General features: G+C 42.3%; 1 protein-coding gene across 11 annotated transcripts in view; it reads left to right on the top strand.

Annotated features, from left to right (window-relative positions):
- The window catches only part of LOC145533452 (uncharacterized), a 220,635-nt gene that overhangs the window by 117,066 nt on the left and 76,962 nt on the right, over positions 1-26,607 (top strand). For 4 of the 11 annotated variants that reach the window (XR_014074073.1, XR_014074069.1, XR_014074071.1 and 1 more), the window contains 2 exons: positions 9,129-9,271; positions 10,237-10,371. Coding sequence is in view for 1 of the 11 variants with exons in the window: in XM_081560871.1 (XP_081416997.1) it covers positions 9,129-9,267; positions 10,237-10,263 (166 nt within the window). In the remaining 10 variants the exon portion in view is untranslated. Of the gene's footprint in view, positions 1-9,128; positions 9,272-10,236; positions 14,661-15,703; positions 16,191-26,607 lie in introns of those variants that run through there. The other 7 variants (XR_014074077.1, XR_014074070.1, XR_014074075.1 and 4 more) reach the window with 4 other exon arrangements.

Raw genomic sequence — 26,607 nt, 5'->3', positions numbered from 1 at the left:
TCTCTAGAGATGCCGTGGAGGAGTATAAGATATGTAAGGAGCTATTTCTTCTCTTGAGGAGTTTGAGACTGAATATGTGAGTTGGAGAGATTGTGTAGCCTTCACATTTCAACAGAAGAGACTAACGATTCCAATGTCACAAAATCTAATAGCAGACTGAACAAAAATAGTCTTTCCAGAGAAAAACATTGTACAAGAGCATTTTATTGGTAGAAAATCAAATATAACAATTCAGAATGGTTAAAGGGCAATTATTCACAGAATAAAGGCTTTTTGTTACAAAATGTTTGATTTGTGAAGTTCCCCTCTAGTACTTAACTCTTGACTTTTGTACTGACAGCTATTTGATACAGTTGAAGGGGTACTGCCAAGTAAACAGAAGCTTGAACATTAGGGGGTCCATGAAGGTTGGAATTCTAGCTCCATCTCTTGAACTGTTTAAGTGAAGAAGTACAATTCAATATGTTTGAAAGGGCTTTTCAGAACCTAGGTAGGTCAGGAAATTTTAGTTCCTCTTCAGATCATCCCAGGTTCATCTCCAAGATCCTTGGCCATTTTTTTCTCTTCAGCTTTCACTTGGAGACCAATTTCATATAGGTTCTCATAATTGTCACAGCCTCATGCAATATTTACTATGCAAGAATTACCTGACAGTAGCTTGTCTCAGGTCCATGAATTGAGCCTCTTGTCTTCAACCTAGGGTTTCCCTGTTGCCATTGAGACTCAAGATACATCAGGACCTGCTTGAAACTCACAGGGGCACACATCAAAGTGCAGGGTAATTAATGCCCCAGGGGATGAACCTTTGATCTGTGGGAATGGAGAGATTTGGTGGACAAATTTTCCTCCCTCTTTCTTCACACCTCAACTCCTCCCTAGAGACTGTCTTAAGATGCAAGAGCCCTCATGGCCTCTCAGAAGAAGGGCCCTTGAGGTGATGCAATTAGTTGATCTTAACATGGAACATTGGCCATCTCTGGAGTGCAGCCCTCACATTGGGTCTTCCTTGATCTATTCCTTGTCCTCACTTCTGCTTTCCTGGGATTATACTCCCTGATAGAAGAATTGCAGAAAAGCTATTGACTCAGCCTCTGTTTTCTGGAGAATGCATGTGAAGACAACACAGTCTCAAGAGGTGAGGTAGAGGTGGATACATTGCCCTGTATGTGTTCATTACCTGATTTATAGCTACCCATTACTGAGCACCTAAGTACCCCAAGGTTTTTCAATTGCTTTATATGCCATTGAATAACCACCTTATGAAGAGGCTATCACTATTAACAGCAGTTTTTATTCTGTGTTATTTATTCAGGTTTGGAGAGTATCTTGCTCAAGGATGCATCAGATAACTTTCCAACTTCTCAATTATTGCATTTGGTGGAGGATTGGGAAGCAAGATGGTGCCCTTCTCTACATGATAATTCAAGCCTTGTTTGACCTCAAGTTTCATCTTTGCTTAAGGTCTCAAATAGATGTATCAAGTGTGTATAAACATGGTCAGTGAATGAGAAAGACAGATTTTTTGACTCAGAGTTTTATGTGTGAGGCAAGGCAGCAGAGGTGCCAACTCAGGGAGTCACCAATCTGCATCAAGTTGGAAAGGCTGGGCTCAACCAGCATGGGAGGCTGTTCATGGTGTGACTCAGCTGTGGCTTCAGCTTTCACACCTCGGGGATGAGTAAGGTTGGCAAGAGTTCTCTGCTGAAATCATCCCCAACTTCTCAGAGTGGCTCATGGGAAACAGGGTGGAGCGCTCTGTCATCAGGCTCTCTGATTCCTGCCATTCCTCCTGCCTCATTGCATCCTCTGCTCCAGGACCATCTCCTTCACCTGGGTTCAATCCCACCCAAGTTTTCTGCAGGAGAGTTTCCCTTATCTGACTGACCAGCAGCCTTCTAGACCTGACTTCCAACCAGGGCCACCACACTGTCCAGCATTCATTTTCTCAATCTCAGGGCTCCCTCCTTTAGTTCATTTTACATGGCAGCTGTTCTAAGCACTCACTGCTCTTCTGCCTTCTCTCAAATGGTTGTCCCCTGCCACCCACACACTCTCAAGAGAAGGAAGGCAAGAGCTCTTTACCATATTCCCCCAAAACTACACTCATCCAGCCCTTCACCTGTCCTCCCTACTTCTGTCAACTCAGTCATCAATTCTCTCTTTGGTGCTCCATGCCCTGGTGGGATTCAAGAAGAGACCCCAGACCTCCATGCTGTGCTCCCAGGTCTGAGGCTAGGTGTGGAGTGACAGCTTTCCCTCCCCTCTTTCCATATGATACAAAATATAGAAGGAAAAACATCACAGGGCTTTTGTTGTAATCCTTTAAATATGCTTAGCTAGCTTTCTGTGCATGTGTGAGTCTTACTTATAGAAGCCATTGTTGAGATTTCCCTGGTGGTTCAATGGTTAAGACTTTGCCTTCCAATGCATGGAATGTGGGTTTGATCTTCAGTTGAGGAGCTAAGATCCCCCATGCCTCATGACCAACAAACCAAAACATGAACAACAGAAACAATATTGTAACAAATTCAAAAAGACTTTAAAAAATGGTCCATGTTGAAAAAAAAAACTTTACTAAAAAAAGCCATTGTTGACAGTGGTCGCTTATGTATATGGATTCTTGTGGAAGAGATGGACACTGAGATTAGGTCACTTCAACCTTTATTGTACCTGGGAAGGTGGAGACTCAGAAGTAGGAGAGATAAGTACCTGGTTTTATTTTAATTGACCATAAAAGTTGTGTAAAATCTTGTAAAAGTCATGATCTCTTGAATCACAGCAGAGTACTCTTCCCAACATATTCATTCCTGAGCTCATCACACCAGCAGCCCTAATGGTAGCACTCATATTGTGCTTTGAGCTGGTGGAAATAAATTTAAATTAAGGTTGGTCATGAGTGTGTATCTGTGGTGCTGCTCCTGGGTTATTAAAATAAAATTCAGGTCAGAGAAAGCAAAAACCCTTTTCACAGAGATAAATCACTTTTTTTTTTTTTTTAAACCAAGTTCAATTAAAGAAACAACTTTCTCTTCTTGGCAAGTTTTTTTCATTTTTTTACAACCTCTCAGGTCTATTCCCACCAATACTTCTAATATATAATCAAACACAAGAAAATATAAACAGTAAACTTTCACTAATGGCTTAAAAAAGAAGAGGTTGGTTTAAAGACATTTGCATTAGACTTGGCAAAAATACAATAGAGTATTTTTCAATGTGCTGGAGAGCACTATTTCATTCACGGTCTGCATCACATCTGAAACCAGGTGTGTGCTGATGGACACTTGGGTTGTTTCTATGTCTTGGCTGTTGTAAATAGTGCTGCTATGAACACTGGAGTGCATAAATCTTTTCAAATTAGAGTTTTTATCTTTTCAAGATGTACGCCAGAAGTGGGATTGCTAGATCAAATGGTGCCTATATGTTTAGTTTTTTAAGGAACCTCCATACTATTCTCCACAGTAGCTATACCAATTTGCATTCCCACCGACAGTACAGGAGTGTTCCCACACCCTCTCTAACATTAATTATTTGCAGACTTTTTGATGATGGCCATTCTCACCAGTGTGAGTTGATACCTCATTTTAGTTTTGATTTGCATTTCTCTAATCATTAGCAGTGTTAAGCATCTTTTTATGTGACTATTGGTAATCTGTATCTTTGGAGAAATGTCTTTTTAGGTCTTCTGTCCATTTTTGATTGAGTTTTTTGTTTGTTTTGATATTGAGTTGTATGAGTGGTTTGTATATTTTGAATATCGATCTCTTGTCAGTTGCCTGTTTGCAAATATTTTCCCCCATTCTGTAGGTTGTCTTTTTGTTTTGCTTATGGTTTTGTTCCCTGTGCAAGATCTTTTCAGTTTGATTAGATCCCATTTGTTTAGTTTTGCTTTTCTTTCTTTTGCCTTGGGAGACTGATCTAAGAAAATATTGCTACAATTTATGTCCAAGAATGTTTTGCCTATGTTCTCTTCTAGGAATTTTTTGTGGTATCATGTCTTATATTTAGGTCTTTAAACCATTTTGGGTTTATTTTTGTATAAGGCATGAGAGAGTGTTCTAATTTCATTGATTTACATGGAGCTGTCCAGCTTTCTAAACACCCATGTTGAAGAGACTGTTTTGTCTCCATTGTATATTCTTGACTTTTTTGTTGTAGATTAATTGACCATGCATGTGTGGGTTTATTTCTGGGCTTTCTATTCTGTTCCATTGAACTACATGTCTGTTTTTATGCCAGTACCATGCCCTTTTGACTACTGTAGCTTTGTGGTAATTGTCTGAAGTCTGAAAGGGTTATGCCTCCAGCTTTGTTCTTTTCCCCTCAGGATTGCTTTGGCAATTCTGAGTCTTTTGTGATTTCATCTAAATTTTAGTATTATTTGTCTTTGTCCTGTGAAAAATGCCATAGGTATTTTGAAAGAGATTACATTAAATCTATAGCTTACTTTGGGTAGTATGGCCATTTGTGCTGGTTTCTGCCGTACATCAACAGGAATCAGGCATAGGTATATACATGTCTCCTCCCTCCGGAACATTCCTCCCAACTCCCACCCCATCTCACCCCCTCTAGGTTATCACAGAGCACAAGGCTGAGCTCCCTGCACTATATAGCAACTTCTCACTAGCTATCTATTTTACATATGGTAATGTGTACATTTCAAGGCTACTCAATTTGTCCCACCCTCTCCTTCCCCCGCTGTGTCCATAAGTCTGTTCTCTATATTTGAGTCTCTATTCTTGCCCTGCAAATATGTTCATCAGTACCATTTTTCTAGATTCCATGTACATGCATTAAAAATATTAAATTAATACATATATATGGAAACTTTTGAAAGATATTGATCAGTCATTTCACGGAATATCCTTTGATTTGAGTTTTTCCAATGTTTCTCTTAGAATTAGTTAGGTGATGCATTTGTTACAGACTGAATGTGTCCCCCAAGTTCCTATGTTGAAATCTTAAATACCAATGGGTTGATACTTTGTGTGTGCTTTGCTCTGTCAGTGTATCACGTTGAGGAAATGTGGCATCAACCTTTCTTATTTCTGGTGAGACTTACTCTCATCACATTGTCTACAGAGTTTCTTCATTGTAATTCCTCCTGTTTTCCCTTCGGTAAAATGTTGTAAGGAAATTCTTTGAGACTATGGAAATATTCCCATCCCTCTTCATACTTTCATTTAACTTTAGAATCCAAGGAAGAGTCTCACTGTCAACAATTATCACTGTGGTGTCTGCCTAAGATGATTTTCTATTTTAATCATGTCCTCTACATTTTCAATGTTCAGCCATTGGAATTTGACTCAGACAGAATTTAGTAAGCATTTTCTAAATGTCTGTGCTGTGAGGGAAGGAGGTCAGGGAACCAGCCTTCCTTCTGTTCGTGGAGCGTTCAGAGCTGGTCAGTTAAGCTACAGTGGGTTGTTTGATCCCCACAACAGCAGCTGCAGAGGGAGGAGGAGAGGACTCACTTCCTTTGGCTCTTTGCTGCCCTCTGCGTGGCTCCTGCTGTTACCTACACCAGATGCCCTCCCCGCTCACCTTCTAATTGTTCCAACAGCCTCAGCTCCAGGGAAGACTTGGTAGGGAGCTTTCTTATTCTCCCCCACAACCTTAGCACTTCTCTGGGCTGATTCTGTCACAGCAAAAAATATGCTATCCTAAAACAGCCAGATTTTTCCTTTACATCCCCCACCACACTGTGAGTAAAGAACTCACAATTTATCTCTAGATTTCTGAGCTATTGGGCAGCATCTGACAAACAGAATCTCCCTGGGAAGGATCTAATAGAGAAGGAATGAAAAGTAAGATAGAGTATTTGTCACAAAATCCTTCCTTACACTTAACATTTAAAAAAATAATTTGAGGTATCATTTGTATACAGTTAAGTTCATTATTTTAATGTTTCATTCTATGAATTTTGACAAATGTATCCTCTCAGATGGGGCTTCCCTGGTGGCCCCAGGGTGAAGAGTTTCCTGCCATGCAGGGGCCACAGGAGATGCGGATTTGATCCCTGGGTGGGAAAGATCCCTCAGAGAAAGAAATGGCAACCCATTCCAGTATTCTTGCCTGGGAAATCCCATGGACGGAGGAGTCCATGGGGTTGCAAGAGTCAGACATGACTTAGCTACTAAACCATCACTGCCACTCACACTCTCAGGTAATCATTACCACATCAAGAGACAGAAATCTCATATCCTCCCACAAAGTTCCATTGCCTCCTCTGTAGTCATTCCTTCCCCCTCTTAGCCCCTGACTGATTTATTCTCTTTTCTTTTAGTTTTGCCTTTTCCAGATGTCATATACATGTAATAATAAAACATGTAGCCTTTGGAATCTGACTTCTTTCACTTACTGAAAAGCTTGTAAAATTCACTCTTGTTGTTGCTGTGAGGACCTCAGTTCTTTTCATTGTTGAGAAGTATTCCCTTTTACAGATTTATCACGGATTATTTATTCACCAACCACTGGACACTAAATTGATTTCAGTTTGGGTGCTTATGAGTAAGCTGCCACAAACATTCATGAACTAGTTTTTGTGTGGACTCATGTCTTCATTTTTCTTAGGAACATGCCCAGGGGTGGAATCGCTGGGTCATATGATAACTGTATGGCGAACAAACCTCTTCCTAGAGTGTCTGTATCTTTCTTCATTCTGACCAGCAATGTGTCAGCATTCCTTCATGTCCTCCTCAGAACACTCAGTAACTGCAGTGAGGCTTTCATCCCATTACTTGAGACTAGTGAGGGTGAGCATCTTTCCATGTGTTTATTTGCCATCTGTATACCTTTTCTACTGAAGTATCTACTCAAATCTTTATGCATTTCTTATTTTTTTTTTATTTCCCTATTATTGACTTTTGAGAGTTCATTATATATATTCTAGATATAATATCTTTGTCAGATATATGACTTATAAATATTTCCTCCAAGCCTGTGGCTTTTTTTCATTATCTTAACAGAGTCTTTTGAAAAGCAGAACTTCAAACTTTTGATAAAGTCCAACTTATCATTTTTTTTTTTTATGGTTCATGCCAACATGAAGGTTAAACCTCTTTGTCCAAATTATTTTCTTCTGATAGAATTTCTGAAAAAAAGTACAAGTCTTGATTTCTAAAGCCATAGGCAGGACAGGTCACTCAGCTTTTGTGTAACTCAGTTTTCTCATCTGTTAAATGGGAACAACAGTGCTGTCTTTCTTGGAAACATTTGTGTTGCCTCCAGGATAAAAGCTAGAAGACATTTACCTGAAGTGAAAGGGAAAAGAAATGATTGGACTTTGAGAGTTTTATGTTAGCAGCAACAGGTTGAAGAGGCAAGAAGGAAGTGAGAGTTTACAGGGGAAGAAATGATGGATCCTTACCTACAGGGAGACAAGGAGAAGCAGTAAGCCCAGAGGCTTCCCCCTTGACTTGGCTGGACTCTAGAGCAGGAAAAGGGAAGTCTAGGAAGCAGATTTTAAAAAATCAAATCTGATTAATATTCAATAATTTTAAGAGGAAGTCCAAAAATTGAAAGGTTAAAAAAAAAAACAGGGTTTTTTAAAATGTTTTTATTTTTATTATTTTTGATTGGAGTATAATTGCTTACAATGTTGTGTTAGTTTCTGCCGTATAACAGCATGAATCAGCCAAATGCATATATATACTCTCCCTCTTGAGCCTCTCTCCCACCGCAGCCCATCCCACTCCTCTAGGTCATCAAACTGAGCTCCCTGTGCTACACAGCAGCTTCCTACTAGCTGTCTATTTTACACATGGTAGTGTATATTCACCAGTGCTACTCTCTCAGTTCATCCCACCCTCTCCTTTCCCCATTATGTCTACAGGTTTGTTCTGTACACCTGTGTCTCTATTCCTGCCCTGCAAATAGGTTCATCAATACTATTTTTCTAGATTCCATATACATGCATCAATATACAATATTTGTTTTTCTCTTTCCGACTTACTTCATTCTGTATGACAAGCCAGATGTTTTTATTCTTTGATGATGTCATTACCACGTCCTCTGGAAAGGTACTTTTCTGTGGAAATATTGTCTGGCCGTAGTTCCCTCTAGAAGGTTAATTAAAAAAAAGTAAAACAAGACGATCCCAGATACTGAATCTGAGGAATCTTGTATAAGAAACTTTGCACACCTCTCTCTCTGGGTGCTCACACCTCCCCGGTGAGGAGTTAACTTGCAAGGAGTCTCAGTCCAATGACTGAAGAGGGAATCGATTATGAGTGACTTCATCACGCAGCAGGACTGAAAAACTGAAGGATCCTCTTCAGAAGGCCAAAGTTCATTCCTCGTTATCACATGTCAACACGCTAGGCTTCTTTCTTTTTCTAAAGACAAGTGGATCCAGAGAGAAATACAGGATTCTTGGTCACCGTTACCAAGAATTCTTGTTGAGACAGAATGGCTTCTCGACATCCTGTTTTATTACATTCCATATCATGGTAACAGTTCTTTGAAAAAGATGTCCTTCAGTGGCACTGCTTGATTAGGGAAATTGAAGCCACGAGGGTGGGTGGCCCTTTCACCCAAACCACCATAACGAACCGCTGATTAATTCTTCACCACCCACTTTGCAAGCGAACTGGGTGTTGTGTTCAAGTAGGATGGGATAGAATCTTATCAGACAGGACTTCACCAGCTGGAACTAGAAACAAATCTGCCCATCTGGCCTGGGCAATGTGCCCTCCTGGAAATTACTGAACAGCACCCAACTCCATAAAAATACATTCCTTAAAATGCCAGCAGAAGGCACAGACTTATGGTGAAACGAAGAAATTATACAGCCTGCGCAAAGCTCAATTCATCACCAGGCTTGGATAATGGAAATAAATGCCCACCCAGACTTCGCGCCAAGAACATTAATAATTAGTTCGTGGGAACTGTCATGCAGGAAGGTCCTGGCTGTGATTCAGACTCTGGGCGTGAAAGAATGTGATGTAAGCGCTGTGAGACACTAGAGTAATGAGACATTTGGTCCTGCGTGGGCTGGGAACCAGAAGCAGCTCCCTCTCTACAGGGAGGCAGGGGGAAGCGATGGCTTAGGGGATGGCGCTATGGGTTGGAGAAAACTGGCCACGTTTCATCTGGCTGCCTTTCCTTCTCTCTTGCTGCACCCTTTCCAGGACTTTGGCTGTGGCTGTCTCCCGTCTTCCGAAGGGGAAAGCCGTCGGACTCACTCTGCACCTTGCTGCACTCACAGTCTGTCCCTCGTCGCCCGCTGTGATGTCCCCTCCCTGTTCTTCCTGCAGTCATGGTCCCCAGGCAGGTATGGGCCCCCTTCTCCATGAAGCTCTCCTTGCTCTCCGGGCTAAGGAGACACCTCCCTCTTGGCTCACAGCTCATGTGCTCAGTCCTGTCCAATTCTTTAAGATCCCACGGACTATAGCCTGTCAGGCTCCTCTGTCCCTGGCAAGAATACTAGGAGGGGTTGCCATTTCCTACTTCAGGGGATCTTTCCAACCCAGGGATTGAAGCTGCATCTCTTGCATCTCCTGCTTTGGAGGTGGATTCTTTACCACTAGCCACCTGGGAAGCCCCACCTCCCCCTTATATTCCCTCCCCTTTTTTTTTTGGTGGCATGTGTAGTTCCTATTTCACATCCTAAATATTTTGTGAAGCTTGGAACCATGCCAGATTCAAATTCAGTTTCTTCTACCCAGCACATTGCTTGGCACGTTGTGAGTTCTCTACCAACATTTGTTGAGTGAATCAAAGAAATAATTTGTGATTGATAAGGGCTGTGTGACCTCCTGGCCAGGAGCATCTTTGTTTTACACGCACTTGAAAGGTGGCACAGGGTGACCAAAATAACCAAGTCTTTCTGATTAGACAAATCTGGCTACGAATGCCAGCTAGACCACAGACTCTAATTTATTGTCTTTATTTTACTCATCTTTAAAGGGATATTTCTACCTATTGTATAGGATTCTGGTATGGATTAGAGAGGGCTTCCCTGGTGGCTCAGATGTTAAAGAATCCACCTACAATGCAAGAGATCTGGGTTCGATCCCTGGAAGGTCCCCTGGAACCCCTTCAATCCCATGGCTACCCATTTCATTATTCTTGTCTGGAAAATTCCATGAACAGAGGAGCCTGGCAGACTACAGTCCATAGAATCACAAAGAGTCAAACACGACTGAGCAGCTAACACACACACACATGCATTGGAGAAGGTAACACATGCAAAGACCCTTTAACATTTAAAATGTTAGTTTCTCCTCTCCTTTGCAGTTATCAGAATGGAAGTGCTTAACCTGAAGAAATAAAGTTCTGATGAGAATGTTAAGCATCAGAGGCCCCAGGAGGGACAGCCGCCCCTGCAAGAAGCCCCATCCGAAGAGCCCACCAGAATCCCTCAGCTCGCAGGTGAGAAGGCAGCTCCTCACCCTTCCTAGGAGGTAAGCGTGTTGAGAAGCAGAGTCAGGAGAGAGGCCCAGGAGTTCCAGTCATCAGAGCTGAAATGAAAGCTCCAGACCCCGGGTAAGAGCCTCGCTGTCTGAGCCCAGAGGGGCACCAGCTGGAAAGGCCAACCTGGCTCCATAAGCCACCGGCTGCCAAACCACAAGGTGTTCACACACATGAAGTTCCACTCAATTCAAAAGATACTTAACATATGGTGGCTCCCTGCAGATCCACAGAGCAGTGTGACTCTGACCTTCAGGGTTACCCTGTTGCAGCACAGACAGTCACATAGCAGGGCTGGGAACCGGAGAGCGGGAGCTGTGGGCACAGCAAGCCTCACCCTTCCTGGGTTCCACACTGGCAAGCGCACCGACTCGATGAAACCTATTACCTCCTCCTTGATTCTCATTTTCCCGGTCACTCACACATGTGTGCAGAGCAGGGACGACATCTGAATCCCTCAACACGCACATTCCCAGGTGAGGTGAACGAGGTGCTATTTCAGCTCTCACACTATGAACATGGGTCCTTTTCATGACCTGTGTACTGTGCCACATTTTCCCCATTTCTGTGCTTTTTGCTGGTGATTTTTCTGTTCAGAATGGGGCTTCTGCACTGATGGCTCAGTTGGTAAGAATCCACCTGCAATTAAGGAGACACAGGAGATGCAGGTTTGATCCTTGGATCGGGAAGATGCCCTGGAGAAGGAAATGGTACCCCACTCCTGAATTCTTGCCTGGAAAATTCCATGGGCAGAGGAGCCTGGCAGGCTACAGTCCATGGGGCTGCAAAGAGCTGGACATGACTGAGCGACTAAGCACACTTTTCAGTTCAGAATAGTTCTCAGAACAGCACTGAAGAGCCATCTCGCTTTCCTAAGGGCAAGAAGCCCGTGATGTGCCTTGGGGGAAAAATGCAGTGTTGGATAAGCATCATTCAGTCATGAATTATAGTGCCGCCGGCTGTGTGTTCAGTGTTAACGAATCAATGTTATATGTTAAATAAGGTGTTTTAAAACAAAGTCGCATAAAACAAGGACCTGTTGATCAGCTAATGAAAATATTGTGACCAGAAACTCCTGGGAACTGAACTCTGTATTTCCCCAGGATGATTCAATATTCTCTAATTCATTGTTCACAGTGACTTTATAGAACACAACTCCAGCAAATAGTAAGAACTGACTACATTTTGGTGTGAAGTACAGTTCAGAGTTGGACACAATGGGAATAGCTGGAGAGACCCAAGCAGGGAATTTTCTCCAACAGCAGGGCAGGACCAGGCCTAGATTTTACACTCTGGTGCCTGTGAGAAGAAAGGATCAGAAGAAAGATTTTGGCAAATGGAGTCAGGTTTAAAATTACTCTCCAGGTACATTTAACCTATATCAGCCAGCCACACACAACTTGTAGGTTCACATAGATTTCTGAAAGTATGATCCTGTGCGTGGTGTGGACTGAATTGTGTCCCCCACTCTGAATTCAGACATTGAAACTGCAACCTCAGATGTGATGGTAGTAGGAGGTGTGGCCTTTGGGAGATAATTTGATTTGAATGTGGCCATGAGGAAGCCTTCATCATGGCATTCAGTTCAGTTCAGTTCAGTCGCTCAGTCGTGTCCAACTCTTTGCAACCCCATGGACTGCAGCACGCCAGGCTTCTCTGTCCATCACCAACTCCTGGGGCTTGCTCAAACTCATGTCCATAGAGTTGGTGTTGCCATCCAACCCTCTCATCTTATCATGGCATTAGCACCCATATAGAAAATGCTGTCTCTCTCTTTCTACCATGTGAGGAAACGGTGAAGGCAGCTGTCTATAAGCCAGAAGAGAGTTCTCATGAGAAATCCACCATGCTGCCTCCTTGATCCTGGACTTCTAGCCTCCAGAACTGTAAAAATATACATTTTTGTTGTTTAAGTCTCTAGGTCTATGGTATCTTGGTATGGCAACCTGAGCAGACTAAGGCAGTATGCAGACTCTAAAATTTTTAAAGGTGATTTCAGAGAAGACTCAGACACCTTTTTTTCTTTTTGATTGGGACAAACATCATTTTGGGTATTGGATATATGGTCATCTTTCTACCAAAAAATTACGTGATGAAAAACAGTCGGATATTTTCTAATCCGAATTATTTCCTTTAATTAATTAAACACAAACACATTCACATTCAAACACGTCTCCCGATTTTGGAATACATTACAAAGAGCAATGACTTGGGAGGCAGGTGATTTGAGTTCAAGCCCCAATTTGCCACCAGCTAAAGGCACCTTTGTGCCTCAGTCCCTCAAGGCTTAAGCGAGGACAATAATGTTGTGTCAGCTCAACCCAGATCACAGGGTCATTGCTGTGAAATGAACAGACCACAGATGTAAAAATAAAAAAGTTAAAAGGCTATATAGATGCAAAATATGAACACGGCAGAAATAGAAATTGCTTCTGAATTGCTGGGAATCCAAGCCTGAAATAATTCTTGGAAGCAAGAAAGTCATTTGGGACTTGATAAGTGTCACATTGCTCTTTATGGTTCAAGAACACCAGAGGAACTAAGACATGTTACTAAGGAAATTCGTTCCCACCACTTGATAATAGTCACTTTTATGGAACTCCATTTTTACTGTCATCTGTATGACAAATATGCCCCTATGCTAACTATGTCCAGCTTCAACTGAAATTCTAGGGGGAAAAAAAAAAGAAAAGTTAGAAAGTGAAGTGGCTAACAAATTAATTTTCCTGTCCACATGTATCTGTGTCTCCATTATGTGCTAAGAAATGTTGGAAATGTTTGAGGAGGCATAAGGTCAAATTCCTGCCTTTGAGAAGATAACAATGCAGCTGAGAACAAGAGAATGACACCAAGCGCTGCTAAATAGAGCTGGAAGTCGTAGAAGCGATGTCACAGGCAGATATGTGACAAGTGCTGCCAGGACGTCAAGATTTTAGAGAAGGAAGAGATGAGTGAAGGCTGAACCCGTCATTGAATTTCTTGTTGAAAAGAAGGGACTTGAGTTGGGTCTTTATGACTGACTAGGAGTCTGAGAGGAAAAGAGAACCAGGCTGGCTTTGCAAGGGGAAGGCTTAGGGGTCAGGAAGTAACATGCAAATCAACTGGCTGGAATGGGCTGGGAGGAGCCTTCATGGACAGTGCAACCACAACATAGCTGGGTTCAGTCTGGGCTCTTGAAAACCCTGCTAAAAGAGCTGAGGCCACAGTCCTCGCTGCTGCTGCCTTTTAGGTCACAGGGTCTTCAAAGTACACGAGCCCTTCAGTTCAGCTCAGTTTAGTCGCTCAGTCGTGTCTGACTCTTTGCGACCCCATGGACTGCAGCATGCCGGGCCTCCCTGTCCATCACCAACTCCCAGAGCTTACTCAAACTCATGTCCATTGAGTCGGTGATGCCATCCAACCATGCCCACAGTGATTTCCATGGAACCTTGATAGCTTCTGGAGACTTCCCTGGTGGCTCAGCTGGTAAAGAATCCTCCTGCAATGTGGGAGACCTGGGTTTGATCCCTGGGTTGGGAAGATCCCCTGAAGAAGGAAATGGCTACCCACTCCAGTATTCTGGCCTGGAGAATTCCAGGACTGTATAGTTCATGGGGTTGCAAAGAGTTGGACATGACTGAGTGACTTTCACTTGATACCTTTTGAAGATCAGTAGGTCTTGCCCCCAAAATAAAAACGTATGGCCAGAAGAGTTTAGGAAACATGATATACAGAGATGTTCAACACACATGAGTAGATTCACCAGATTGATTTTGGTAACTCTGACCCATTCCTTATCCCTTTTTATAAGATTTAAAGATTCTCTGGGGCTTCCCCCATGGCTCAGATGATAAAGAATTCACCTGCAATGCAGGAGACATGGATTCAATCCCCGGGTCAAGAAGATCCCCTGGAAAGGGAATGGCTACCCACTCCAGTATTCTTGCTTGGAGAATTTTATGGACAGAGGAGTCTGGTGGGCTACAGGCTTCCCTGGTGTTTCAGACAGTAAACAACCTGCCTGCAATGCAGGAGACCTGGGTTCAATCCCTGGTTGGGAAAATCCCCTGGAGAAGAAAATGGCAACTCAGTCCAGTATTCTCGGCTGGGAAATCCCATGGACAGAGAAGCTGGGCAAGCTAAAGTCCATGGGGTGGGTCACAAAGAGTCGGACACTGAGCAACTAACACTTTGAAAGATTCTATGATTGCAGGCAATGGCACCCCACTCCAGTACTCTTGCCTGGAAAATCCCATGGACGGAGGAGCCTGGTGGGCAGCAGTCCATGGGGTCGCAAAGAGTCGGACACGACTGAGCGACTTCACTTTCACTTTTCACTTTCATGCATTGGAGAAGGAAATGGCAACCCATTCCAGTGTTCTTGCCTGGAGAATCCCAGGGACGGTGGAGCCTGGTGGGCTGCAGTCTATGGGGTCGCACAGAGTCGGACACGACTGAAGCGACTTAGCAGCAGCAGCAGCAGCAGCATGACTGCAGGATGCAACACAGAAGCACTCAGCTGAATGAAAGCAAAATTCTGTCACATACAGCTCCAAAGGAGAGAAGGCTGCCATGCAGGACTGTGTAGTGGGTTGCACCCACAGACAGGGTGACAGCAAACTAGAGATGCTGGGGCAGCTTATATGTGACAAGCAGGCTGGGGTTTGCAAAGTTTCAAGACTTTCTGTGAACTGGTTAGTTTGAATAACTTTGTGGGCTCTGGAGCCTAGGGGCTGTCCATTGTTTGGCACCTGACCCTGGGCAACTGGGATGAGTGTGCAATGGCCAAAAGTGTGAGATCCTGGTAGGGAAAAGGCTTGGGATGTGGACTTCATCAGGGGAAACTGACTGGCCTCTAGCCAGGTCTTCCGAATTCTAAAAGCAATAGCAGCAAAATATATAAATCTTTTTTTATAATCTCTGTAAAATTTAGGGACTAGCAGCCTGGTAACTACATTACTGAGTCCCTAAAGGACAGAGCTCTGATAAGATGCTGCCCTGGAAAGATAATTATCTAAGAAAGAAAAGACAGAAGAGAGAGCAGCTCTACTGTTGCCTTTCCAGCTAGCAGCAGGAGCACATGCAAAGGGATCTAAGATTTCCAGAGAGCTTCCTGAACTTCTGTCTCAGGGCTGGAGATGGCGGTGGTATCTCCAACTTTCAAACTCTGATGACCCTTGGATCTCTTGGAACCTTCACTTGACCTTGGCAGCTCCAGCCCTTTCAGGTGATTGTAAGTTCCCAGTCTCCCATCAGTTCAGTTCAGTTCAGTCGCTCAGCCGTGTCTGACTCTTTGCGACCCCATGGACTGCAGTCAGTCCTTTTCTACTGGAATCCTCATGTGGTTGCTGCTGTCTTGACTGGACCCCAACTGTATGGCATAGGTAAGCTTCTGAGAAGTCTCACTAGGAGACAAGACAACATAACTTAAATTAGCATTTCCCACATACCTGATCACAGAAACCGTCTCTCCTCCCTCTAAACCCTGCCCTACCCCAAGCACTTTCCAATATCCTGGGGAACTTGTGTTCCATGGTCCGCCCTTTGCAGAACACCCAAGGTTTGTAGACTGAGCACTAAGGAATCCAGAAATAAGGGTGTCATCTCAGCTGTGTGATCTTGGATAATTCACATCTGTTTTCTGGCCTTTAGATTCATGGAATCTAAGGAAGTATTGGATGAAGTTCACCAGCAGGAGTTGTCCCAGCTGTAACATGTTTTGATTCTGTGAGAAATGGTGTCCTTAAAAAAAAAACAATCATTGTTCAGGTAGTAAAGGCAGAAACAACAGCAACAACAAACCCACTGTACAGTATTTTGCTTTGCCTTCTCTTTCTTTCTGGCTTAATTAGCTTGGATATTTTGAGATTTGAGCTAGGAAATGCAAGAAAAGGGAATAAAAGATATCAAAATTGGGAAAAAGGAATAAGACTTAATTTGCAGAAAACATGTTGTATATATAGAAAATCTAAAGGAATTGACTTCTAGAAAAAAAATGAGTTAATTTATCAAGGTCAAGGTCACAAGATAGAGGTGAATATAAAAATGTCAAATGTATTTCTATGCTAGAAACAAATGGTGGGAAAATGATAGTAAAAATAACAATATTCATGTTAGTATAAAAATATGAAATCTAATAAAAGATGTGCAAGACCTCTATGCCTAAAGCTACAAATATTGCCGAGAGAAACTGAAGATGTCCTGAATAAGTAGAGTTGGACATGACTGAGTGACTGGACTGAACTAAATAAGTACAAGTGAAATACCATGTTATGAACTGGAAGACTCAATATTGTTTAAAATGATAATTCTCTCTAACCTGATTTATAGCTCTGAGGCAATATTAAGATTCAAACACAATTTTTATAACTCAAAAGCTTTATGAAAATGAAAAATCTTATAATTTTGTCAAAATGAATAAAATTGAAGGATTTACGCTACTTGACTTCAAGACATTATTAATATAAAGCTACAGCACTCAAGACAGTGAAGGAATGATTGACATGTAAATAAATGGTACAAAATAGACAGCCTAGAAGCACAATGGTACATATATGGTGGAATGATTCTAAACAAAGGACTCAAAAAAGAAAATCTTTTCAACAAATGATGAAACAACTGGCCATCTGCAATTTTGTGATTTAGAAGAATTATATCTCTGGTCATTCAGGTTATCAAAATATATTTCTCATATGTATTTGATTTTCATTCATGATTCATTGGAGAAGGCAGTGGCACCCCACTCCAGTACTCTTGCCTGGAAAATCCCATGGGCGGAGGAGCCTGGTGGGCTACAGTCCATGAGGTCGCTGAGAGTCGGACACAACTGAGCGACTTCACTTTCACTTTTCCCTTTCATGCACTGGAGAAGGAAATGGCAACCCACTCCAGTGTTCTTGCCTGGGAGAAGGAAATGGCAACTCACTCCAGTGTTCTTGCCTGGAGAATCCCAGGGACAGCGGAGCCTGGTGGGCTGCAGTCTATGGGGTCCCACAGAGTAGGACACGACTGAAGTGACTTAGCAGCATGACTCATGGTCCACAGCTTCCCAGACCTTTAGCATTTCTTAAGCAAAAGAACAATGGGAGCAGCCTTTGCCCTAGTATTTTATCTCTTGTCCTCAGTTTCTGAAATGACTTCAGAATGATAAAGGTGAGATGAGTGTCTTTATTTGTTATTCGTAAGAAGCCCATTTCCACCATAAGGTTTATGGTAATGAGTTGACTTTTGGAACACATCTTAAGAGGGCGGCTGGTTGTCAGGGAAACCAAGGGATAATAGGTTAGACCTTTAAGTCCACCCTTTCTGGGGAGGGGAGAGAGCAAACTGAGTTAGACTCAGTCTCCAGTAGCAGATGACTCAGTCAACCATACCTCTGTAATAATGATGCCTCCACAAAAACCCAAAAGGAGGGGCTTTGGAGAGCCCCCTCTCCAAACATGAAGAAATCTGGGGAGAGTGGTCAACTCAAAGAGAGTATGCAAACTCTGTTCCCTCTTTTTTCTCATTTTCTGGTTCTTTTTCTGACTTTGTTTCATCCTTTTTACCATGATCTCCACCTGCTTCCCTGATGTTTTTCCCCCTACTCTCTCTGGACTTCAGAAAAGGAAGGATGTAATCTTGACCACAGATCACTCTTTCTGGGAAATTCATTGCTTTGTAATGCTCCACTAAATCTCTGATCATGGACAAGTATTTTAGGGAAAGGCCACAGGTAAGCAGAGACATGACTGAATAAACATACCAAGTGAGCGAAAGTTGCTCAGTTGTGTCTGACTCTTTGCGACCCCATGGACTATATAATCCATGGAATTCTCCAGGCCAGAACGCTGGAATGGGTAGCCAGGGGATCTTCCTGGCCCAGGGATCAAACCCAGGTCTCCTGCATTGCAGGCGGATTCTTTACCATCTGAGCCCCCAGGGAAGCCCATTCAAAAGAAGTGCCCCAACAGGGTACCACCTCTGGTGCATGTTCCGCAAACCACTTGAAGATTACTCATGGGACACCTGGCTTGCTCCATCTCAGGGAGTTTAAAGTATTAATTAATAAGTGATTAGTTCAGCCTCACAAGTTATCACTCTAATAAAATGGATGTTGAAGCCCGAATCTCAACCAATTTGAGTGTGTTATTGCTATTCTAACAGACCTCTTTAATTTGACAACTGAGAAGCATGAAATGTAGTTTAATAGACATAATTTGATGATGTAAAATTGTTATCTGGTGTGAGCCATTCATCTTTATTAATACATCTCAGGTCATGGGAAAATAACTCTTTAATTCGACCTACAAAGGCTGTTTGCTTTTCTTCCTGGTCTTCTGACACAACTTAGCAGCTGAACAACAACAATGAAAGTCCTCTAAACTACTGATGCTGAGAAACCAGGGGAGAGCTTTTTCTGATGCAGTCTTTGTTATCAACTCTGCTGTTGGGCAAGCCAGACCGTCTTGTCAGGCTGGATAGTTTGCTGATGTGCATGTCTTAACTGCACAATAAAATCAAGCTCTGGGCAGAGAAACCCAGTTTTTTATCTCATGTGTATCCCCATTGTGTCTAAAAGTTACAATTAACATTTTGAACTAAATTAAAAATTAAATTTCAGTCATTGAATTGAATCAAAAACAAAATCAGAAGACTTTCATGTGGAAGTCCTGTGAGTTCACATAAACTGTAGGTAATTTATTAAATCATGTGTGTTTCTCTGTGTAGTGGTTCCCATTTCATTTATTCTTAGAGAATTAGCAGCTTCATAGCTTCTTTCCTAGACCCTCCACTGGCTTTCTAACATGACCACCATCCAGCCCTGACATGCTCCTGCCTCATTCATCTGCTTTTGAGTTTCCACCATCATCTTTGTCATTCATAAAATCGCTGGTCAAACTTCTTTCCATTTTGGCCTATTCTTTGATTCCTAGTGTTATCATTCATGACCCTTTGGAAGTTGCTTTTCAGAGAAACTTTGATAATTAAATAGAATTTATATTTTCTTAAAGTATACTAATTTAAAAAGAAAAAAAAGAAACATTTTATTGATCAATTTTTAAAAAGTACATTAATTTAGTGATAACCATTTCTTTTGTTCTTTAAGGATTTAATGTTATTTATTCTTTTTTGCTGCCTATTGGCCAAGTCAGCAAAACTTTGCCTTATTCTGAATTTGAACATTAAAAGGGGCAGCATGACAATGATGGAAATGAAATTTAATTGGGAAGGAAATGCCCAGGTTCCTTATTTCCTTCTGCTGATAACTTAGGTTTCTCTATAACCACGGACAAGTTTCTAAACCTCTCAAAATCTTGTTTTACTTACCTGTAAATCGAAGATAATTATACCTCCTAGGGTTGCTGCTAAAATCAATTGGGGATAACTGATGTGAAAATGCTTTAAAAAAGTAAGAGTTCTGTACTTAACCATGATTAGCAATGTAGTCATGCATGACAGCCTGAAGTATTGGTCTTTACCTTCAGGGCGGATTTGTATAAAACTTATCTGCATCTCTAATTAAGTGACTGTCCTTTAGTGCCTCAGTCTCCAAAGTTCAAAACCAAGCTGAGCATCTGCCTGCAAAATCTGCCATTTGACTTGTTTCATAACATGGCCAGTTGTGTCGCCATCTTTGTTGCCCAATCCTAAAACAAAATGAAGCTATTTTGGACTTGGGTGGTCATGTTCCAACTTGGATGGACTCATTCTGGTTTATATCTGGTGACCCTGTATATTAGTTTCTAAATACTACAAAGTAGATGGTTTAAAACAATAGGAATTTATTTTCTTATAGCTCTGGAGACGAGACATCTAGAACTAGGAGTCAGCTAGACCGGCTTTCTGGAAACTCTAAGGGAAAATCTATTCCATGTCTCTCTCCAGCTTCTAGAATTCACCAGGAATCCTTGGTGCTGTGGACACATGGCTCCCATCTCTGCCTCCTTGTTTACATGGTGTGTTCACATGGTGTGTTCACATGGTGTTTCTTGCCTTTTAGAAGGGTGCCAGTCACTGAGTTTAGAGCCACACTAACCCAGTGTGGCCTCTTCTTGGATTACAATCCTACTTCCGAATGATTAAGACTCGAAGGTATCTTTTCGAGAAACATAATCCTTGTCACTGGGTTTCCCTGGTGGCTCAGATGGTAAAGAATCTGCCTGCAATATGAGACCAGGGTTCAATTGCTGGGATGGGAAGATCCCCTGGAGAAGGGAATGGCTACCCACTGCAGTATATTCTGGCCTGGAGAATTCCGTGGACAGAGGAGCCTGGCTTATCAACCAACTCCTCATTCCCAGGTTGAACCACAAGTAATCTGCATGGCAGATCAGCCTCTTCAATGGTCTATTTGCCTAAGGTAAAAATCATTCATCCTTTGAGTAATATATAATTTGGAATTCATGTATTTCAGTCTCTCCTCCTGTGGGGATAATGCCTTGGACTATGACATATTCTGCTGCTTTTTAAAAAAACTAAATTGGGTACATACCATGGTACTTGATGTACACTCTTACATCCTTGTAACTTCTTTTTAAATTTTTGAATGAAGAGTAGGATGAGGAAAAGAATTGGAAAATGAGGTGGGACAATCAGCCCAAGTTCAAACATTTGCAAATTATTTAAAAAATCGGATGATAATGTGCTTCTTTGGGTAAATATCAGAATGTTGAGTAAAAGGCACTCATGATATTCTTACTTCAACTCTTTAGCTTTTAACAACTTGGTCTAGCTTGGTTTGTGTTTGTAGAAATCTGTGAGATCATGTGGAAGAAGGTTATTTCAGAACCTGAGTGAGTTCTGAGCCAGAGACTGTGGGAGGCACACATGACGTCTGTCTGCTTTTTCCTTCTCGTGACTAAAATTGTAGTATTTTTGACTGACTTAAACTTCCAGAGATAGAAAAAAATTTGAGCAGTTTCTAAACAGGCAGTCTGCCCTGAATTCTGCTACGTATATGCATAACAGGTCACCAACAGGCAGGGCATGAAGGCTGACTGTTTTTAAAAAACCTACAAAAGATTCCACATTTCTTTTTAGATTCCACATATAAGGGATGTCATATGTTATTTCTCCTTCTCCGTCTGACTTCACTCAATATGACACTCTCTAGGTCCATCCATGTTGCCGCAAATGGCATTATTACTTGATACAAATGAACTTACAAAACGGAAAGAGACTCAGAAAACAAACTTGTGATTGCCAGGGAGAAGGGATAGTTAGGGAGTTGGGGATGGTCATGTACACACTGTTGTATTTAAAATGAATAATCAACAAGGACCTACTGTATAGCATATGGAACTCAACTCAATGTTATGTGGTGGCCTGCACGGGAGTGGGGTTTGAGGGAGAATGGATACACGTAAATGTATGGCTGAGTCCCTTCGCTGTCCACCTGAAACTATTAGAACATTGTTAGTCAGCTATACTCAACACAATACGATGCTTCCCTTGTGGCTCAGCTAGTCAAGAATCTGCCTGAAATGCAGGAGACCTGGGTTCGATCCCTGGGTTGGGAAGATCCCCTGGAGAAGGGAAAGGCTACCCACTCCAGTATTCTGGCCTGGAGAATTCCATGTCCATGGGGTCACAAAGAGTTGGACAACGACTGAGTAACTTTCACTTTTCACTCCAATACAAAATAAAAAAAAATTTTTTTTAATCTTCAAAAGAAAGATGGTATGTTTCTCTTATTTAGTACCTCAAAGTGAATGCTTGTGAGAGAGCCAGCAAGCTCTGTGTGAAGCCCATTATGTTTAATTGTGTTAAAAATAGAATTAAAAAAAGAAACATCTTTTGGGGAATAGGTTTAGGATGGACTGGAAGATTCTGACATGGTGAAGTGTTCATCTTTGGCATTTGGAGCTAAGTACGTTAAACCAGTTAAGCTTCAAAGGACGGGAAACTGCAGTATACGCTGGGGTGATTTTCTTTTAGCTCTGGCCAAATCACTGGAGCAGTGATTTCTTCTTAAAAGAAAAGAAGGTAAGAAAGAAAAGGGAGAAAGAACTCTTTCTGGTGTAGTCAGAGGAAATGCTAGCTGGAAGGGCTGAGGATGACCTCTCCAAGGAAGGAAGTGAGCAAATGAAGGCTCTCTCAGACCTACACCTGCAGTTACTGAGTGGCTGAACCTTGTGTCTGGGTCCTCATTCTTCTAGTACACTACAAGGAGGGTAGAAAAATTCTTATCATGGTGAGCTCCAGGATGATTAGAAATAGGTGAAGTTTGGTATGAGAAAGACAACAAATTGTAGCATTGGTCTTTTTAGTTTTTTTTTTTTAATGTGAACCATTTTCTTACAGTCTTTATTGAATTTGTTACAATATTGCTCCTTTTTTTTTTTTTCTTGTTTTGGTTATTTTGGCCTCCAGGCATGTCAGACATTAGCTGCTTGATTAGGGATCGAACATGCACCCTTTGAACTGGAAGGCCCCACTGGACCACCAGGGAAGTCCCTGTGGCATTGGTCTTGACTCTATTTTAATCTGTGTATTTGTGTTTTTTCGCATGGTAATTAGACATAGTGAAAATACAATGCTAATTATGCAAATAAATAATTATATCTTAAAGGAAGTACACAGGTGACAGGATGGCAGGCCCTCTTCCTTCCAGCTTTATCTCTTCTTATCTTGCTAAGAAATACTCTCAGGTTGGGGGTTGGCCCTTACAGCTGAAGCTGGCTCCACCCTCACCCGTGTGGGAGGACCACCCTCATCTGTGTGGGAGGATCACCTGCACAGTCTAGGAGGAAACAAAAGCTTATAAGGCTCATAATGTAAACCTAGATCTCAGTGCATTTGATTGCAGAAGTCAGGCTGCTAGCTGTCAGCTCGTGAGTCCTAAGATCAATGCAGAGAAGGGAAAAATGTCATTTTCCTTTTTTACAAGAAACTTTCTGCTTTTTAGATATTTATAAATAAGGGATCTTCCAGAAGCAGCACACACACAAAAAAATGGTGAGTGAAGAAAGGGCCACATCAATGCAAACATTTTTTCAGGAAAATAGATTCCTACCAAAATTTTTCTTTTCCATTACTTTTGTCTTTTCTCATTGGAAGAAAGCTTTGAGAAAATGCCTTTGCCTTCTGGAGAGCTGTGAAGCAAACGGAAACTAATTTAAAAGTGCAGCTTCCCATGTGGATGATAATGTTTGTTCAGCCCAGTCTAAGTGAAGTGAAAGTTGCTCAGTCCTGTCCGACTCTTTGCAACCCCATGGACTATATAGGCCATGGATTTCTCCAGGCCAGAATATGGGAGTGGGTAGTCTTTTCATTCTCCAGGGGATCTTCCCAACCCAGGGATCAAACCCAGGTCTCCTGCATTGCAGGCGGATTCTTTACCAACTGAGCTATCAGGGAAGCCCCAGGATAAGAGCCTCTCAGTTGGCAGGTGATGATATCCCAGGGGAACTGACAGCTGAGAAATTCAAGAGCTGCAGGTGAAATAACCACCTCCTCTGTCTCTTTCCACCATCTTCCTCCCCCCACCACCCCCTTGCCATCCAGCATCCTGATGAGCAGAGGATGTTTCAATACAAAGAGTGCACAGATGTTAGAGGAGGGGCACTGAGGGCCAAAGGCAGTGATTATGTTAATCTTTGTACTGATAATCTTTGTACTGATAGGTCCACTTTCAGATATAGATAAAACTGTAGACTTGATAAAAGCACAACCTGAAGGTTATGACCACCAGAGATGATGCTGTGAAAGTGCTGCACTCAATATGCCAGCAAATTTGGAAAGCTCAGCAGTGGCCACAGGACTGGAAAAGGTCAGTTTTCATTCCAATCCCAAAGAAAGGCAATGCCAAAGAATGCTCAAACTACCACACAATTGCACTCATCTCACAAGCTAGTAAAGTAATGCTCAAATTTCTCCAAGCCAGGCTTCAGCAATACGTGAACCATGAACTTCCAGATGTTCAAGCTGGTTTTAGAAAAAGCAGAGGAACCAGAGATCAAATTGCCAACATCCGCTGGATCATCGAAAAAGCAAGAGAGTTCCAGAAAAACATCTATCTCTGCTTTATTGACTATGTCAAAGCCTTTGACTATGTGGATCACAATAAACTGTGGAAAATTCTGAAAGAGATGGGAATACCAGACCATCTGACCTGTCTTCTTGAGAAACCTGTATGCAGGTCAGGAAGCAACAGTTAGAACTGTACATGGAACAACAGACTGGTTCCAAATAGGAAAAGGAGTACCTCAAGGCTATATATTGTCACCCTGCTTATTTAACTTATATGCAGAGTACATCATGAGAAATGCTGGGCTGGAAGAAGCACAAGCTGGAATCAAGATTGCCAGGAGAAATATCAATAACCTCAAATATGCAGATGACACCACCCTTATGGCAGAAAGTGAAGAGGAACTAAAAAGCCTCTTGATGAAAGTGAAAGAGGAGAGTGAAAAAGTTGGCTTAAAGCTCAACGTTCAGAAAACTAAGATCATGGCATCTGGTCCCATCACTTCATGGGAAATAGATAGGGAAACAGTGGAAACAGTGTCAGACTTTATTTTTTGGGGCTCCAAAATCACTACAGATGGTGATTGCAGCCATAAAATTAAAAGACGCTTACTCCTTGGAAGGAAAGTTATGACCAACATAGATAGCATATTAAAAAGCAGAGATATTACTTTGCCAACAATGGTCTGTCTAGTCAAGGCTATGGTTTTTCCAGTAGTCATGTATGAATGTGAGAGTTGGACTGTGAAGAAAGCTGAGCGCTGTAGAATTGATGCTTTTGAACTGTGGTGTTGGAGAAAACTCTTGAGAGGCCCTTGGACTACAAGGAGATCCAACCAGTCCATCCTAAAGGAGATCAGTCCTGGGTATTCTTTGGAAGGACTGATGTTGAAGCTGAAACTCCAATACTTTGGCCACCTCATGTGAAGAGTTGACTCACTGGAAAAGACCCTGATGCTGGGAAGGATTGGGGGCAGGAGGAGAAGGGGGGGACAGAGGATGAGATGGTTGAATGGCATCACCGACTCAATGGACATGAGTTTGGGTAAACTCTGGGAGTTGATGATGGACAGGGAGGCCTGGCGTGCTGCGATTCATGGGGTGGCAAAAAGTCAGACATGACTGAGTGACTGAACTGAACTGAACTGAACTGAAGGTTGTGAATAAAGTTTTATTTAGGAGAAAATGAGGACTATAGTCCAGGAGACAGTACCTCAGACAGTTCTGAGAAACTGCTCCAAAGAGGTAAAGGAGGAAGGTCAATATTATGTGATTTTGGTGAAGGGGGAGTACATGCAATCCAGCACATATTTTTTGCAGATGATTTCTGCTGCTCCTGAGGAGCAGACATTACCATGAAGGAAGTTAGAGCTTTTCTAGATATGATGAGATACAAGAAGTGGGCTCATAAAATGAGCTCTTGAAAACATATAACTATCTGAAGACCTGAAAAGTGAAAGTGAAGTCATTCAGTCGTGTTTGACTCTTTGCGACCCCATGGACGATAACCTGCAGCATCCATGGGATTTTCCAGGCAAGAGTACTAGAGTGGGTCACCATTCCCCTCTCCAGGAGATCTTTCTGACCCAGGGATCAAACCCAGGTCTCCCGCATTGCAGGCAGACACTTTACCCTCTGAGCCACCAGGGAAACTATCTGAAGACCTGTCCTGCCAGTTCCCTGCTTCCCTAGAGCACAGAGTGCCTTACTTCTGCTCTTCACCCTGAGCTCCTTTCAAGGGGCGTTGAAGGTCAGCAGCTGCAGCGGCACGTGATTTAATCCAGGTAGAGGTAGATGGCAAGTGCCCATGGCAGATAGTTGACAGCAGTATCATGGTAGCTTATTGATGAAACACTGACAAAGATTCTTCGCTTGGCCAAACTTTGATCAGGCCTCCTGAACCCTTTCCCTAGCCCCCAGAAAAGACCCACCTGGGTGTTTCTTGTAGAAACCAATTTCAGCAAAAATCCACCTAAGTCAGTTTAGGAAGAATTCTCCACAGTCAAATTCCTCATCCCTACCATCCCCTCCCACACCCCAGATGGTAATTGATCACTCTGGCCTGCCTTCAGCAAGAATCCTATTGGGTCAGCTCAGCCAGCATCCTCCCAGACTTGATATCTCCTCTTAGTAACCTTCCACTTCCTCCCCACAACTTGCTCCTTCGCTTAAAAATCCCACTTGTTCTGGTTGTGTTTGGAATCCAGCCCAGTTATAACCTGGGCTCCCTCTTCCTCTCTTGTCATTGTTTATTGAATAAAATCTGTC

This window comes from Giraffa tippelskirchi, chromosome 13, assembly GCF_054371585.1.
Source record: "Giraffa tippelskirchi isolate mGirTip1 chromosome 13, T2T-mGirTip1v1.2.pri, whole genome shotgun sequence".
NCBI classification, from domain to species: domain Eukaryota; kingdom Metazoa; phylum Chordata; class Mammalia; order Artiodactyla; family Giraffidae; genus Giraffa; species Giraffa tippelskirchi.
This window is presented reverse-complemented; position numbering and strand designations above follow the sequence as displayed.